This window comes from Coregonus clupeaformis, chromosome 19 (assembly GCF_020615455.1).
Source record: "Coregonus clupeaformis isolate EN_2021a chromosome 19, ASM2061545v1, whole genome shotgun sequence".
NCBI lineage: Eukaryota > Metazoa > Chordata > Actinopteri > Salmoniformes > Salmonidae > Coregonus > Coregonus clupeaformis.
The window spans coordinates 53432571-53450748 of NC_059210.1; the positions used below are offsets into that span (position 1 = coordinate 53432571).

Below are 18178 nucleotides of genomic sequence, written 5' to 3' on the forward strand. Positions count from 1 at the left end.
GCTCTGTAGCGGCTAGCCCGCACTGCAGTGACTCTTAGCACGCCGAGGATGCACAAGACCGGTGAGTACATTATATTTCCTGCTTGTGTTAAATGGGTGAATTTGAACACACAGTGGATTCTCGGGCTTGATCTATTCTCCTTATGGATGGACCGTGAATTCCCTGTGCCTGTCACTGATATGGACAGGTAGACTGCAGCTAATACATGTAGCCTATTGAATCTCACAGAGCTGAAAGTCTAATAAGAGTCCTTACTAAACCCGTCTTAGACTCACACCAGATCTTCAGCACCCCATCTACATTTCGTGAGCTGTCCACTGCACCAAGTGCTGAATTGGCGTGCACGTTAGTTGACTTGCAGCGGAGTTTTGTTTTGTGCACCGCTCCTTTGATGTAAGTAGCCAATAGCCTGTGGATGACTAGACAAACCTACAGTGCGGCATGTTTGAGAATGACTCTTGGACAATTTCACGAGATCAGTAGAGGAAACGCTATCATATCATATGATAGCCTGTATGTAGCATAACCACAATAGCTTAATTGCTCTGTTATTGTAGCATTTTGTTTAGCAACGGACTTGCATTTGGGGTAAGAGTAGCCTAACGCTATTGTTTGCAGGGTTAACTGTATTTTTAAGTTGGCTCAACCTGTCATTTGTGCACTTGAAAAAGGCAGATTGAATTGGCGTTATACCGGGGACTGTGCATTGTTGATGTGAAATTCCACTATTTGCCATGTTCACTTTACAACAGGAGTAGCTAGTTCGGAAGTTTTTGGACGGAGTCCAATCTATAAACTGATGCTCACTAATGCTCAAAATGACGAGGACCGTTGATAGTGCTTGAAAGATCACACAGTTCCACTCACTTTCCTTTAAACATGTAGCCTACAGTGAATTGTGTTCACCTCTTCAGCAAAAGTGAGTCTGATTACACCAAGAGTGTCTGTCTGTGTAACAGGGACAGCCTTAACCAAACGTAGCATACGGTAGGACCGGCAACTGAATGTGGGCATCCCCTTTAAACACGTGTAGCAGGTCCAACTGTGGGGCATAATCTGTTGTTGGACAGGTGCCAAGGGCTCACCACTGCCAGAAGCTGAGTTTCTGAAATGAGATATCCTCTCCTACAAGACAAAATCGATTTAAAATTGGCAACTGTTGGTTGTAAACCAGATTTTTGGAACTGTTGGACAGACAATTACAAGAATCATCAGGTCATACATTTAGCCTACACCAGTCGCCTAGAGAATATTAGGATATTGTTTTATGTTAAGGACATTTTTGTGCCCAAGTAAAGCATGTTCAATAATGAAGGGACACAAATAATACATGTGCCACACAGAAGGGCCTTTCCCAGAATCAAGTATCCTGAAATGTAAATTAATTTGACAGACCCTTTCACCTACAGTATGTCTCAGGGCTTTCTCATTGTCTGATCCAAGGATCCCTCAAAGATCTTCAGAGTAGGACAGGGTGTTATCGATTGCTCCAGGGATGGTTGACAATGTTTCCCCTAGGTACAGATCTGGGACCAGCTTCCCATCCTCCAATCCTATCCTTAACCATTAGTGGGGGAAATGAAAAACTGACCCAAGACCAGCGTCTAGGGGAAACTTCACCCTACACCATTATCTATTCACACATGGTCAGTAGTCACTACCTATGACTAATGTTTCATGACTGGTGGCTTGACAAGTTTATATTTGATCTCACAATGATTGATTTATTCAAGATAATTTTACAGCAGATGAACTTCAGTCTATTCTACATATCACATCACATTATGCTCATATACACTCCATTTGTCATCATCATTTGTATCATGCATACACTGCAAAATGTAACGCTTGAGCGTATTCAACAGAAGAAAAAAACAGAAACTGTATGATTGGAGGGCATAAAGGAGCATAATGCTCTCAAAAATAATATTAATGATTGGTCTTAGCTAGGGGCATTTTATTGAGTAGGTCATGATGCTAACAATCCAGTTAGTAGGCAGGTTTCCTGTCCCTCTATCCCTGCACAATGCAATCACTACAGTCTCCCTTCCACTCCATCTGCAGACTGTACGGGCCTGCTTCTGTGTGGCACAAGGCATATGGATATTTATGCCAGATTGATAGAGAATGAGAAGAAGCGAGAAAGAGATGGAAAGAAAAAGAGATGGAAAGAGAGGGAGAGTAAGATGGAGAGAAAGAAAGAGATGGAAGGGGTGTGTGTGGTGGGGTGAATGGGGACGATGTGATCACACTCCTCTCTAAGGACATTCATGTAACCTTCCTGTAGTGTGCATGCAGCAGCAGCAACCCCCTCCTCACTTGCAGAGTGCAGTAGTAGCAATGAGACACACACGCATACTGTTCACACAAACACACACACACACACATGCACATCTGCACAAACACACACACACACAGCATAAAGCAGCATCCCCCTGACAGGTGTCCTGGATTCTGACATTTCAAAATCCACAGGTTTGACAAACTGTTCAATAAAGATAATGATGTCTCACAGCTCCATGGGAAATGGTTTCACTGTAACACTGAATTACCAGAACATGAGCATAATGTCATATGACTAACGATTACATCACTGATATGAATCTGAATCTAATAATATTGATGGACTTTTTTGGTACCATGTTTGGGAAAAACGGCATATCCTTGTACTCAGTAGTGCAGAAACGTTTTTTTTAAGGCTTTTCAAGGTCCTCTTTCTCATCAGAGCGGGTGACTTCGCCTTCAGAGTCCTTGTCTAATCAAAGGCAAATATCCCCCACAGATGTGACCACACTGACACACTTCACTGGCAACTGAGCCCCCACTACTACTACTGATGTTGAAATCAGGTGCATTTTAGGTGCTGAATGAAAGGTGAAAATATGTATTTTCCGGATGTAAAAAATACGTATTTTCCGGATGTCTAAAATAATATTTTCCGGACTTCGAAAATACGTAATTTACAGACATTGAAAATCCGTATTTTTCAGTCAATGATTCTATGGCCAAATTTCTGCACATACATTCTTTCTAGCCTCTTAATATAGGAAAGAGGAGCCAACTGAAGATTGTGGCAGAATATTTATTATTGCTCCCATCTGTCAAATGCACTTATGCTAGCTTTTCAAAGCATTCCAACCTACAGAATAAATCAACAGACCACTTCAACTACAATAGCATTCTCAGTAGCAGTAAAAAAAATCTTGCTATGACTGTGATATGTTGTTGTTTATCTACCTTAGCTCTGGATAAGAGCGTCTGCTGAATGACCAAAATAGAAATTTAAAAACAAAGACTTGCAAAGTATGCCGGGTATTATTCTAATGAGCTCCGTCCCCAAACAAGTACACATTTGGTCGGTGTGGACCAGATCAAAATCTGAACGAATCATAGACCTCTAGGCTATGTTTCACAAGTTTGAACATCACAGTACGGCACAGTTTAGTACAGTAGAGCACAGTAGAGTACAGTACAGTGCGGTACGGTACGGTACGGTATAGGATAGTAGAGTTTATTTCAGTAGAGTACAGTAGAGTACAGTTTAATTCAGTAGAGTACAGTACAGTACAGTTTAGTTCAGTAGAGTACATTAGAGTAAAGTAGGGTACAATACAGTACACTATACTTTACTTTTCTTTTCCATACTGTACTCTGCTGTGCTCTATTGTACTGTCCTGTCCAAACTTGTGAAACATACACTAACGTTCAAAAGTTTGGGATCACTTAGAAATGTCCTTGTTTTCGAAAGAAAAGCAATTTTTTTGTACATTAGAATAACATAAAATTGATCAGAAATACAGTGTAGACATTGTTAATGTTGTAAATGGCTATTGTAGCTGGAAACGGCTGATTTTTAATGGAATATCTCCATAGGCGTACAGAGGCCCATTATCAGCAACCATCAGTCCTGTGTTCCAATGGCACGTTGTGTTTGCTAATCCAAGTTTATCATTTTAAAAGGCTAATTGATGATTAGAAAACCCTTTTGCAATTATGTTAGCACAGCTGAAAACTGTTGTGCTGATTAAAGAAACAATAAAACTGGCCTTCTTGAGACTAGTTGAGTATCTGGAGCATCAGCAATTGTGGGTTCTATTACAGGCTCAAAATAGCCAGAAACAAATAACTTTCTTCTGAAACTCGTCAGTCTATTCTTGTTCTGAGAAATGAAGGCTATTCTATGTGAGAAATTGCCAAGAAACTGAAGATCTCGTACAACGCTGTGTACTACTCCCTTCACAGAACAGCGCAAACTGTCTCTAACCAGAATAGAAAGATGCGTGGGAGGCTCCGGTGCACAACTGATCAAGAGGACAAATACATTAGAGTGTCTAGTTTGAGAAACAGGCGCCTCACAGGTCCTCAACTGGCAGCTTCATTAAATAGTACCCGCAAAACACCAGTCTCAACATCAACAGTGAAGAGGCAACTCCGGATGCTGACCTTCTAGGCAGAGTTGCAAAGAAAAGCCATATCTCAGACTGCCCATCTTAATCTTTTATTTTTATTGGCCAGTCTGAGATATGGCTTTTTCTTTGCAATTCTGCACCAATTATAGATGCCTATGTTTGGGCCAAATCAAGGCCGGTCCGGACCGGACTAAATCTGAACCAATTATAGACGTTTATGTTTGGGCCAAATATAGGCCGATCCGGACGTCTGTGGATGTTGAAATCAAGGCTGGTCCAGACCGGACAAAATCTGAACCAAACGCGGACGTCTATGTTTGGTTCAGATTTGGTCCGGTCCGGACTGCACCAAAAAAATACAAAAAAGACCGGTTCAGACAGGACAAAAAAAAGACGTTGCTGTTGATAAATGCTTAGTGGGGAGTGTGTACAACAGGAATTCAGCTGCATACAGTGACGCAGAACACTGGATAAAGTACCTTTGAGATGATGTACCTGAGTGGTGTACCTGAGTATGGTGTTGGTTAGAGAGATAATCTCAACCAGATGATTTACTTGAACTAAACTGTTGGATTTATTTTCAGTGTTTACTGAGCTAGTGTTTTGTTATTGCTCTCTCTTTTAGCAGAAAAGGCCAACATTTTGCAAGTGTACAGTCGTGGTCAAAAGTTTTGAGAATGACACAAATACTAATTTTCACAAAGTTTTGATGATGGCAATTTGCATATACTCCAGAATGTCATGAAGAGTGATCAGATGAATTGCAATTAATTGCAAAGTCCCTCTTTGCCATGAAAATGAACTTAATCCCCAAAAAACATTTCCACTGCATTTCAGCCCTGCCACAAAAGGACCAGTTGCCATTATGTCAGTGATTCTCTCGTTAACACAGGTGAGAGTGTTGAAGAGGACAAGGCTGGAGATCACTATGTCATGCTGATTGAGTTAGAATAACAGACTGGAAGCTTTAAAAGGAGGGTGGTGCTTGAAATCATTGTTCTTCCTCTGTTAACCATGGTTACCTGCAAGGAAACACGTGCCGTCATCATTGCTTTGCACAAAAAGGGCTTCACAGGCAAGGATATTGCTGCTAGTAAGATTGCACCTAAATCAACCATTTATCGGATCATCAAGAACTTCAAGGAGAGAGGTTCAATTGTTGTGAAGGCGTCAGGGCGCCCAATAAAGTCCAGCAAGCGCCAGGACCGTCTCCTAAAGTTGATTTAGCTGCGGGATCGGGGCACCACCAGTGCAGAGCTCCCTCAGGAATGGCAGCAGGCTGGTGTGAGTGCATCTGCACATGACCAGCTCTGGCCTTGAGACCGCCAGTCCTGTGTGAGTTAGTGTGTAACAGTGTGAGTGGATGTAGCTAGGATGAGGGGAAGACATTTGCAGGATGGCCTGGTGTCTAGAAGGGCAGCAAAGAAGCCACTTCTCTCCAGGAAAAACATCAGGGACAGACTGATATTCTGCAAAAGGTACAGGGATTGGACTGCTGAGGACTGGGCTAAAGTCATTTTCTCTGATGAATCCCCTTTCCGATTGTTTGGGGCATCCGGAAAACACCTTGTCCGGAGACGACAAGGTGAGCGCTACCATTAGTCCTGTGTCATGCCAACAGTAAAGCATCCTGAGACCATTCATGTGTGGGGTTGCTTCTCAGCCAAGGGAGTGGGATCACTCACAATTTTGCCTAAGAACACAGCCATGAATAAAGAATGGTACCAACACATCCTCCGAGAGCAACTTCTCCCAACCATCCAAGAACAGTTTGGTGACGACCAATGCCTTTTCCAGCATGATGGAGCACCTTGCCATAAGGCAAAAGTGATAACTAAGTGGCTCGGGGAACAAACCATCAACATTTTGGGTCCATGGCCAGGAAACTCCCAAGACCTTAATCCCATTGAGAACTTGTGGTCGATCCTCAAGAGGCGGGTGGACAAACAAAAACCCACAAATTCCGACAAACTCCAAGCATTGATTATGCAAGAATGGGCTGCCATCAGTCAGGATGTGGCCCAGAAGTTAATTGACAGCATGCCAGGGCGGATTGCAGAGGTCTTGAAAAAGGAGGGTCAACACTGCAAATATTGACTCTTTGCATAAACGTAATGTAATTGTCAATAAAAGCCTTTGACACTTATGGAATGCTTGTAATTATACTTCAGTATACCATAGTAACATCTGACAAAAATATCTCATAACACTGAAGCAGCGAACTTTGTGAAGACCAATACTTGTGTCATTCTCGAAACTTTTGATCACGACTGTAGTGAGTTTAATGCAGATATAGTCTGTTTCTTGACTAATTGTAAATCCAACCTAGTCTCAAAGCATTTCGTATTATTCTGTATGTAAATCTGAGACACTCCATTTAGTATGACATATTACGTTTCGTATGGTTACATTAAACAGATGGTTAGTTAAGGCAAAAACAAAAGTAGGGTGGTTGGTTGGGGTGGATGGATGGAAGGGTGTATAACACAAACGTCTAGCAACCCAAAGGTTGATAGTTCAAATCTGATAACGGACAACTTTAGCATTTTTGCTAATTATAAACTTTTCAACTACTTACTACTTTTTAGCTACTTTGCAACTACTTAGCGTGTTAGCTAACCCTAACCGTAACCCTTTTAGATAACCCTTCACCTAACCCTAACATTAACCCTATAACCTAAGTCCTAAACTTAACCTTAACCCTAACCCCTAGCCTAGCAAACGTTAGCGTGCTAGCTAATGTTAGCCACCTAGCCACCTAGCTATAATTCGTAACATATCATACTTTTTGCAAATTCCTAACATATAGTACGTTTTACAAATTCGTAAAATATTGTACATTTTGCAATTTCATTACATATAATATGAATTGTAATTCATAACATATCATGTGAAATGGCTGGGAATTGTCATTCGTAATATTTCATACGAAATGGTGATGGACATCCACAAATTAATACATACCATATGAAACGTAATATAACATACTAAATGGAGTGTCTCGGATTGACATACAGAATAATACGAAATGCTCTGAGACCAGGTTGGTCAATCTGTCTTTTGCAGGAAGATGGAATCGGTGTAGGTATCCCTATTGATCTGGGTATACTATAAATCCATACAAACTCATCCACCGGAGACCACACTCTTTGAGAACTGAGAGAAAGATAATCTATCCTTCCTTTTACCTGACACACTGTGTGTGGACCAAGGCCAGGTAAAAGTGAGAGAGGACAAAAGCACAGAATGTACACAGCAAAACTGGAACCCACTGTAAACCACTGACTGAACACAATGTCCTTCCTCAGTGAGGGAAGAGACAGTCAGAAACCATCAATCTGTCTCACTCACCGTCAGTGAACATACCCAAGACTGTCCATCAAAACCCAGTTGTTCCTGCCGCCACCACATGACCAGCTCTGGCCTTGAGACCGCCAGTCCTGTGTGAGTTAGTGTGTAACAGTGTGAGTGGATGTAGCTAGGATGAGGGGGCAGGAAGTGGGAGGTCCCACTTACAGTCAGTGAAAATCCCAAGACACCCAAGAGACTGTCCATCACATCAAGACCCAGCCATTACTGACTTTACATAACCACATAACCAGGACTGGCCTGGAGACAGCCAGTCCTGTGTGTGTGTGGAAGTATCCCAGTGTGTGTGAGTGGGTGGAGGTATCTAGGAGGAGGAGGAGGGGGTGGCCGTTGTCTTCTCAGGCCGGATGCAGAACATCCTTGAGCAGAACTTAGACATGGCCACGGCTCTGCTGGCGGGGGAGAAGCTGAAGGAGCTGATCCTGCCTGGCTCTTCCCAGGATGAGAAGGGAGGAATGCTGGCCGGCCTCATGGTCCAGCTCAAACTGGAGCTACCATTTGACCGCGTCGTCACCATCGGCACCGTCATCATACCCATCCTGCTCGTCACTCTCGTCTTCACAAGGAACTTTGCAGGTCAGTGGGTCGGCCAGACGGCAGACCTGGCTTCAACTATTATTTGAAATAAAATACTTTAGTTGTGCTTGTCTGGGGCAATTTAACCAGTAGAATAGTTGCAAAAGTGCAAGCCCCGCCCCTTTTGGCACTCCAGGCAGACTAGAGCAAAAGCTCAAAATATTTACAATATTTCGAATAGTATTTGAACCCAGGTCTGGCAGACGCCAATAGCGGGGGCTGTGACAGTGCTATGCTGACAGTGCTATGCTGTAAACACCAAACACACCCAGCAGGTTGGGAAGGGAACTGTATGTCCTAACGTGTTGTTGTTCACTCCCATTACATCAGCCTCTCACTTTTCACTGAACTAGAACACAGATACTAGTAGTCAGCTGTAGTAGCTTTATGTTATTCATACTATGGCATTGGTATATTTAAAAATCAACAACAAAGGTTTCTCTCACAGACAAAGCCCCAACAACATTGGCATTCGAATGTCTAACATAAAAGGAGGACATTATCCTGAATAGTTTTGTTGTGCTCTATTGGTGCTTTTCCACTGAGACTTACCCCCACACCAGGTTGTCACCATTGTTTTATGTTAATGTGAGCTCTAGTGTTATTGTGTTTCCATCAGGAGTGTGACACTAAAGACTTGTGGTGAGCAGAATCAACAACCTCATTCATGACTGTTGGTTTGTGAGAAGGTGTTAATGTTCACAGTTAGCCATTGTTATGTAAATGAGCGCTGAAAAGTGCCCAGGGCCTTAGCTCCAAGACAGAGTAGGTCCGCCGGAGCCATGGCCCAGTGAGACACGGGGGCCGGCCCGCGTCGATGGAAACAGAAAAGTCGGAGCCTTTTAGGGAAAACACTGGGGTAAATCCTCAGACGAAATGCACCATATGTTATTTGAATGATAGAACTTCATAGAGAGATCTGGGAAATGTAGGGTTAAGTATGCTGTGCTTTTGGTATTTGGTGTGAGAGAGATCAGTGCAGAGATTAGACTGGGCTACTGTAGTGAACAGAGAGGAGAGAAGAGAGAAAGGAAAGCTCAATGCTGAGTCAGGCTGTCTGCATAGCAGGACAAACCAGCTGTGATTGAGCATTTCACTTAGCACCGGGCGGGAGGGACTGGTCCGGGAGAGGATGGGATTGGGTGGGAGCCCATCTCTGCATTCTCTGCACTGCTCCTCCTCAAAACTCCAAAACATGGGTTGCCCACGGGACCCATTTGATAGGCCCCACAAACCTCTGAAGTGCCATGGCAGCAACCGATGACAGCATTGCAATGTGCACTATATTACATTTATGTACAATACAATACAATACCTATTGTATTGTTGTCATTGGTTGCTACCCTTAAATTGAACAAATTCTGGTGGATTTAAGTCTCAGGCAAAGTCCAATACCAAATGAAGGAGCCTACAGGCCAAATATGAACGTGTGCAAATTTGAAGAACAATAACATAAACTTTCTCAAGCCAGAAAAACCAGACACGGTACCCACCCCAGTCCCAGCCACCTGGCTCAGCGCTCTGCAGTCAGTGTGTAATGTTCTCATGCTCAGTTCAACACTCATTAAATGAAAGTCACAAGTGCACCTCAGGGCCAGATGCACCCCATAACCTCCCAAACCTTGGCAGTTGGCCGCCGAATGGCCTTGCTGCTACCATGCTCAAGTATAACAGGGAAAGAATGGATGGAATACAAGTGTGGCTTGAAGTGATGCCTCCTCCTCAGTCTCCTCTGCAGACGGTTTTATACAATGAATCAGCACTTTCACTATCAGAGGGATGAGGCATTCCTTTGTCTTCCAGAGAGTAATGAAATCTGAGAAGTCTTGGAATGGATCAATGGTATTTCCCCCACATAGGAAACATCTATAAAATCAACATTATACTGACTGTTAGAGGAAAGTTTGACAATTCAATTGAACTAATTTTTTATTAATTTGATTCACTTACTGTAAATAGATTACAAATGTCCATTACCCTCAGTCATGTTGTAATGTTGTCTGATTATGAGGCAAACTCTCTCCATCTTTTCCCCTCTCAGAGGAGTCAATCTACTGCTACACGCCTCACAACTTCACCCGTGACCAGGCCCTGTACGCACGAGGCTACTGCTGGACAGAGCTGCGTGACGCCGTGCCCGGGGTGGAGCCTGACCTTCGACCTTCGCTGTTTGAGCACAAGTTCCTACCCTACGCCCTGCTGGCCTTCGCCGGCATCATGTACATCCCTGCTTTGGGCTGGGAGTTCATGGCCTCCACAAGACTTACCTCCGAGCTCAACTTCCTGCTTCACGAGATCGACAACTGCTACCACCGGGCTGCTGAGGGCCGGGCACCTAAGATCGAGAAGCAGATCCAGTCCAAAGGACCAGGTATCACGGAGAAAGAGAGACGAGAGATCATCGAGAACGCAGAGAAGGAGAAGAGCCCCGAGCAGAATCTGTTTGAGAAGTACCTGGAGAGGCGAGGCCAGAGCAACTTCCTGGCCAAGCTGTACCTTGCGCGCCACCTGGCCATCATGTGCCTCAGCTCCATCCCCATCTCCTACCTGAGCGCCTACTGGCACCGCCAGCGCCAGAACGAGTTCAGCTGTGCCCTGGGGGAGCCTCCAGACTCTAGCAGCATCCCTGAGCTGAGGCTCAGCGTCAACTGCAAACTGCCAGCCGTGCAGCTGCAGCGCATTATGGCCGCCGTAGACATCGCCCTGCTGAGCACCATGAACCTTGTCATCCTGATCAACCTACTGCACCTGTTCGTGGTGCGGAAGTCCAACTTCGTGTTCGACAAACTGCACAAAGTGGGCATCAAGACGCGGCGGCGCTGGCAGAAGTCCCAGTTCTGTGACATCAATATCTTGGCCATGTTTTGCAACGAGAACCGCGACCACATCAAGTCACTCAACCGGCTGGACTTTATCACCAACGAGAGCGACCTCATGTATGACAATGTGGTGAGGCAGCTGCTGGCCGCCCTGGCCCAGTCTAACCATGATGCTACGCCCTCTGTGAGGGACTCGGGCATCCAGACCCTAGACCCCAACATGGACCCCTCTCTCTTGGGGGTGGGAGAGCTGGGAGGGGAGCCGCTGGTCATCAAACGACCACGCAAGAAGATGAAGTGGATCCCCAGCTCCAACCCCCTCCCTCAGCCCTTTAAGGTAGGTCCCCATACATAGGTGGCCTAAATGCTGCCTGCCACAGGTTTGCCTAAACATCAGACTGTTACCATGGTTACCCCATTGATATTCAGTCTGAAAGAAGTCTGCCTAAAAAAGACGCAAGTCTACAAGTCAGAATGTTGAGTAAAATGATATTTACACTTTCTTCACCGGTTGTCCGTGCTGTTGGTCCTTTTATTTAATTTTTTTATTTCACCTTTATTTAACTAGGCAAGTCAGTTAACCCTCCCGTTGTCCTAGGGTCAAAATGACCCGCCACTGTGTTGAACCAACTTTATTTAATTTTTATATTTTTTGGATCATTTGTGAGAAGGAGGCAGTGATACTTTCTTTAAAGTCTCACTGCCTCCTTCTCACAAATGATCCCAAAAATATAAAAATTAAATAAAGTTGGTTCAACACTGTGGTGGGTCATTTTGACCCTAGGACAACGGGAGGATTAAGAACAAATTCTTATTTACAATGACGGCCTACACCGGCCAAACCCGGACGACACTGGGCCAATTGTGCGCCGCCCTATCCCAATCACGGCCGGTGGTGATACAGCCTGGAATCGAACCAGGGGGTCTGTAGTGACGCCTCAAGCACTGAGATGCAGTGCCTTAGACCGCTGCGCCACTCAGTAGGAGGTGGAGATAGGGTATCCACAGGAAAGTGTTGTTTACCCAATTTATTGAGGTTCTATTTTCAATCTCCTGACGCAATGTAACCGAACGTAGTCAACCGAAGCACGTTTCCTCGCAATCAGCTGGAAGCGTTTGTGAAATTTGACAGCTGATTGCGTGGGACAACGTTCACTCTGTGGTTCGGTTAGATTCGGCCATATTGTGCAAGTGTTTGTCGCATGCAAAAAAACGATATACAGACCAGCGTACTGAAGGTCGGGTTGATAACGCTTCCTTGTGGATATTTTGTCTCACATTACCTCTGACATAGGAACAAAATTGGCGGACAACAGGTAAAGTAAGTTGAAATTAAGTTTTTTCAACATTCTGACTTGTAATGGAACTGTTTGTGAATGCTGAGCCTACATGTTAGAGATGAGACTGTAAGTATTTAATTCTCTGATTCTAAAAGAGGGTAGCCACAGGTCTGCATATTCTGGCCAATTATCATGGGCTGGAAATGCGATCTGTTTGTCTAAAGCTGAATTACACATAGTAGGCTGTCTATTTATGTTATGACTAATTACCACCAAATGAAAAAAGGATATTCCTGATTTCCAACCCAAATTAACTGATATTTGATTCATCTTCTCACACTAAGAAACCAACCTGTGGATTTCCTTCTGGTTAATACCTTAGTTAATCTAAATTAATATGCAATAAAATAGTCCTCACCCACCGTGCAGAAAAACCAAAGCACCACTTACTGTAGAGTGGGTTTGCTCAGTGGACTAGAACAATACCTGCGATATTCGTATCAGCATTTATTGAGAAGACTATTGAAAAGGCCCTCAGAGAAATGAGGCCCTCAGCAAGAGATGGTACCGAGTTTTTTCAATTACAACTTTCTAAAGGCAGAGAACCTAATCGGTTTCAATCATAACTAACAATGTTATATTACCGTTTAAGGGATTGTTCACTTTTTAAGTTTGAGCTTTTTTGCAAATTATCTAGGGTCTTGTCGTTTCATCCCAACCATTTTAAAGTTTGTTAAAACCAGAGGTAAACCTTAGTAAGTCGGAAAAAAACCTTGGTGAAATAAGCTAAAACTTCACAAGAGTGAACAATCCCTTTAATGGTCTAATTCTACTTGGGATAATTGTACTAACTGTCCATGTCTGTCCATTGTGAAGGAACCTCTGACAATGACGCGTTTGGAGAACAGCACTAAGACTGAGAAGCCCAAACCGGTGAGGAGGAAACCAGTGGCAGAGCACTATGTTGCTCCATTAAGCAAGAGCACACAGTACCCACCCTCTGCCAAAGGTACTGTACTGAGAGCAGTGACATTACTGTAGAAAATAATGGTAATAGAAAGTTGAGTAGGCTAACATACATTTTATGGTTACTCTATTTTGGATATTTGACTAAAACTGCTATTTCATAGAAAAGTGCTTCAGGAATGCCACATACTGTAAATAAAGTTGTGCAACTTGTGCACCATTTGGTCCTGCTATTGTGTTCTATCCCCCCTTACCATATCTGTTGAATGCCGACTGCAGATATGAGCGCAATGGAGAAAAAGCACAGTCGCAACTTTACCCTGGATGTCCACCCATACATGCTGACCATCCGTAAGCCCACCAAGGTAGAGACAGTCAGCACAGAGCCTCTGCCCCCTGACCACACCCTGGACTCTGTGTTCATCGAGGGCACACACACCATTGTCCATGTCTCTGCTTCTATCACAGGTAAGATTGCCATGCCTCATCTCAGGAGGGATCTGTCACCAAGGCAACCAAATCTTATTCTATATATTCCTGTCTCCCCTGATTATTTTTGACATTTTAGAGAAAGGAAAGAAAGGAGAGAACTGAGAAAAAGCCAACTCTAACAGAATGCTTAACGTAATGCAATGGTGACCCAGAGTTTGCAATGATGACCCAGTTTTTCATGACCACTTCGTCCTTATAGGTTACAAGTAGGCTATAACTAGGGTCTAAAGTTTTTCCTGGTTAGGTCATGTGGTCAGGAAAAAAACTATGGGCCTGTGTACAATATCTCTCTCTCTCTCTCTCTCTCTCTCTCTCTCTCTCTCTCTCTCTCTCTCTCTAGAAAAGAAAGATCGCACCCCAGAGTCCACCAACACGGTCTTCTCTACAGTGACCGTCCCCACCAGCATCTATCTGAACGGTGCCACTCCCAACCCACCCTCCCTCGCTGACTGCCACTCTACAGATTCGCTGATCAAACAAGAGGAGCCTGATGCCCAGGCTGCAGTCTTCACTCGGATCCCTTCCCACCAGCTTATAAGTATGCACCAGATACTCAGTATGGAGGAAGAGGGAGCAGGAGGCCAGGGGGCCAGACTGGCTGAGAGACCCGGGGGGGAACTAATCGCTGCTGGGGAGTCCTGAGGAGGAGACACACACGTCCCCCCTCAAAAAATTTCCCCAAACACAGCAATATGTACTCACCACTACCATGCCAATCACTGTCTGCCTATAGAAAAACCACCTTGTCCCCCTGTGCTCACAACTTACTACTTCTCTGGTGAAGGGACTGAGTGAGGGTGCCGATGGTGCTGAACCATAATTTTTAGCTGGAGTGATGAAGATTTAATAAGATGCAGCAAAAGAGTGGATACTGGTTCAATGTGTGCTGATAAACCCAGTCATCTGCTGTAACTTTCTCCGCACATGATTTGTCCAGGATGGGGAGCAAGGAGACTTTGTTGAAATGCAGACAGCATTTGGTGCTCATATCTTGGAGAGGAAGCAGCTCATATTACATAACCTAGGAAAGAGAAAAGGGAAGGTGGAATGCAAATACATACCGTTTGGTTTGAAGCTTTTTACACACATTTTAGTAAAGCACACCATGTAAAAGACTGCTTCACCAACAGCTACATTATGAAAACATGTTTATAAAAACATTAATATTATTGCTTATTGTTCCTCTATCCATGTATACTGAAAGCCCATGCAATACATGTTTAAAATCTGCACTGCAATATATGCAAAATAATATGCAATAATGTATACACTTCCAATTTACAATACATTTTACATACTGTAAATCATCTATGGACTGTAGCCCTATATCGGTTGTTGTGGTGCGCTTCACACATAAATGTTCCATTAGTTAATCAGTGTCATTTGACCACACAGAAGACAGAGGAGGCGAAGTGAGAATGCACCCACCTTACTGAAGATTGGGCTCAGAAGTTGCAATCTGTAACTTTAATTTTCTCAGTGGCACACAGACCTATCCAAGAAGTGAAACAAAAACAAAATGGATACATTTGTTTTAGTTCTCCTTGTCGTGATATCTCTAATTAACTAACTATGTTTCATTGTTACCCGTTTAAATGAATCATGTAACAATTAACTAATTGGGATCTGGGGCACCATGAGAGAGGTTCTTTAAAGAGTTACCATCTCCTGAATTAAACTCTAAAAGGTCTTTACCTATCACATCTATAAACAGTCAACGTATTAATGATAACCTCATATCATATCATCATTCTGAACAGTCATAACCACCTTGCATCTGCAAAAATCCGAGCCTTACTTTTGATTCAATACTACACAAATTGTTTTAATTATTTATTTACTAGCTAATTAAATGGGAACACAGGATAAACATACACACTCTGCAACGGTTATTGACTGGAGAAAACAGGTCCCTAGTGGAATGACAACAACATGGCTGCTTGTTAAAAATAAGAACTGGAGAGGGACAGAGAGAGGGACAGAGACACTTTAACTTGATACATTCAGAAACTACGCTCACCTACAGTACCCATATACTTTGCACATGAACCGCCGCCCGCTTTGAGTAAGAAATCATGAATGTATTTACGTGAAATGCCTTGGTTCGCCGAGAATCTCTCGGTGAACCGGACCGCCTTGTAAGTCTCTTATTGTCCGAAATGGTTCCAACAGTCTTCTACTGTTGTCTTTCTTCTGGGTTGTCCGGTCTCTGATAACTTGTCATGTAGTCCTGAACAGAACTACAGAATTGATTTCCCTTCCATTTGCTCTTGAAGTTGCTTCTTTGAAGATTGGCTAGCCAGCCGTATCGATGGTTCCCCAGTGGGGTGATGAGAGTAGAGTAATACGATAGTTTGAGCAGAGTAGCATTTGGTCCTACTTAAATTCGATTTCGATGATACCTTACTTAGGACAGCTAATCAGCCGTACCAGTGATTGTCCGGGAGGTGAGTTTATTTTCTTCACCTTGTGTAGAGATTCAAAGTTCCAACCATGTGTTAATTCGTAACCCCTCCTTTATACACTCTGGTCGAAAGGGGCGGTTCCGGCAGGCTGGCACGCTTTCTGACCTCACTTTGGGCAGCAATTACTCACTGTGCAAAGTTATGAAAAACAATTATCTCTTATAACTTCTCAAATCACATCCCTCTCTTAACAAAAACACTTTCATCATTTTTCATATTACATGCACAACGCACTTTCCAAGTTACAGTTTTTCCTTTATAACATTTTTAATGACATCACAAAATAACAAACAAAATTATGCACTGCTCAAAAAAAAAAAAAAAAACTAAAATAACACATCCTAGATCTGAATGAATGAAATAATCTTATTAAATACTTTTTTCTTTACATAGTTGAATGTGCTGACAACAAAATCACACAAAAATTATCAATGGAAATCAAATTTATCAACCCATGGAGGTCTGGATTTGGAGTTACACTCAAAATTAAAGTGGAAAACCACACTACAGGCTGATCCAACTTTGATGTAATGTCCTTAAAACAAGTCAAAATGAGGCTCAGTAGTGTGTGTGGCCTCCACGTGCCTGTATGACCTCCCTACAACGCCTGGGCATGCTCCTGATGAGGTGGCGGATGGTCTCCTGAGGGATCTCCTCCCAGACCTGGACTAAAGCATCCGCCAACTCCTGGACAGTCTGTGGTGCAACGTGACGTTGGTGGATGGAGCGAGACATGATGTCCCAGATGTGCTCAATTGGATTCAGGTCTGGGGAAACGGGCGGGCCAGTCCATAGCATCAATGCCTTCCTCTTGCAGGAACTGCTGACACACTCCAGCCACATGAGGTCTAGCAGTGTCTTGCATTAGGAGGAACCCAGGGCCAACCGCACCAGCATATGGTCTCACAAGGGGTCTGAGGATCTCATCTCGGTACCTAATGGCAGTCAGGCTACCTCTGGCGAGCACATGGAGGGCTGTGCGGCCCCCCAAAGAAATGCCACCCCACACCATGACTGACCCACCGCCAAACCGGTCATGCTGGAGGATGTTGCAGGCAGCAGAACGTTCTCCACGGCGTCTCCAGACTCTGTCACGTCTGTCACATGTGCTCAGTGTGAACCTGCTTTCATCTGTGAAGAGCACAGGGCGCCAGTGGCGAATTTGCCAATCTTGGTGTTCTCTGGCAAATGCCAAACGTCCTGCACGGTGTTGGGCTGTAAGCACAACCCCCACCTGTGGACGTCGGGCCCTCATACCACCCTCATGGAGTCTGTTTCTGACCGTTTGAGCAGACACATGCACATTTGTGGCCTGCTGGAGGTCATTTTGCAGGGCTCTGGCAGTGCTCCTCCTGCTCCTCCTTGCACAAAGGCGGAGGTAGCGGTCCTGCTGCTGGGTTGTTGCCCTCCTACGGCCTCCTCCACGTCTCCTGATGTACTGGCCTGTCTCCTGGTAGCGCCTCCATGCTCTGGACACTACGCTGACAGACACAGCAAACCTTCTTGCCACAGCTCGCATTGATGTGCCATCCTGGATGAGCTGCACTACCTGAGCCACTTGTGTGGGTTGCAGACTCCGTCTCATGCTACCACTAGAGTGAAAGCACCGCCAGCATTCAAAAGTGACCAAAACATCAGCCAGGAAGCATAGGAACTGAGAAGTGGTCTGTGGTCACCACCTGCAGAACCACTCCTTTATTGGGGGTGTCTTGCTAATTGCCTATAATTTCCACCTGTTGTCTATTCCATTTGCACAACAGCATGTGAAATTTATTGTCAATCAGTGTTGCTTCCTAAGTGG

The 18178-nt window shown here is 44.1% G+C and overlaps 1 protein-coding gene across 1 annotated transcript; it reads left to right on the top strand.

The window, feature by feature from the left end:
- On the top strand, positions 1-15803 carry LOC121532270 (pannexin-2-like). The gene is made up of 6 exons (XM_041838117.2): positions 1-61; positions 7477-8355; positions 10397-11511; positions 13331-13463; positions 13700-13888; positions 14253-15803. The coding sequence occupies exons 2-6, from the start codon at positions 8127-8129 to the stop codon at positions 14552-14554; spliced, it is 1968 nt and encodes a 655-aa protein (XP_041694051.1). The 5' UTR covers positions 1-61; positions 7477-8126; the 3' UTR covers positions 14555-15803.
- The last annotated feature ends 2375 nt before the right edge of the window (positions 15804-18178 follow it).

Excerpts from the sequence above, each read along its gene's own strand:
- LOC121532270 (XM_041838117.2), top strand. The coding sequence starts at position 8,127 with ATGCAGAACATCCTTGAGCAGAACTTAGACATGGCCACGGCTCTGCTG. Across the intron at positions 11,512-13,330 it reads CCCTCCCTCAGCCCTTTAAG|GAACCTCTGACAATGACGCG; the intron begins GTAGGTCCCCAT and ends TCCATTGTGAAG. Across the intron at positions 13,464-13,699 it reads GTACCCACCCTCTGCCAAAG|ATATGAGCGCAATGGAGAAA; the intron begins GTACTGTACTGA and ends TGCCGACTGCAG.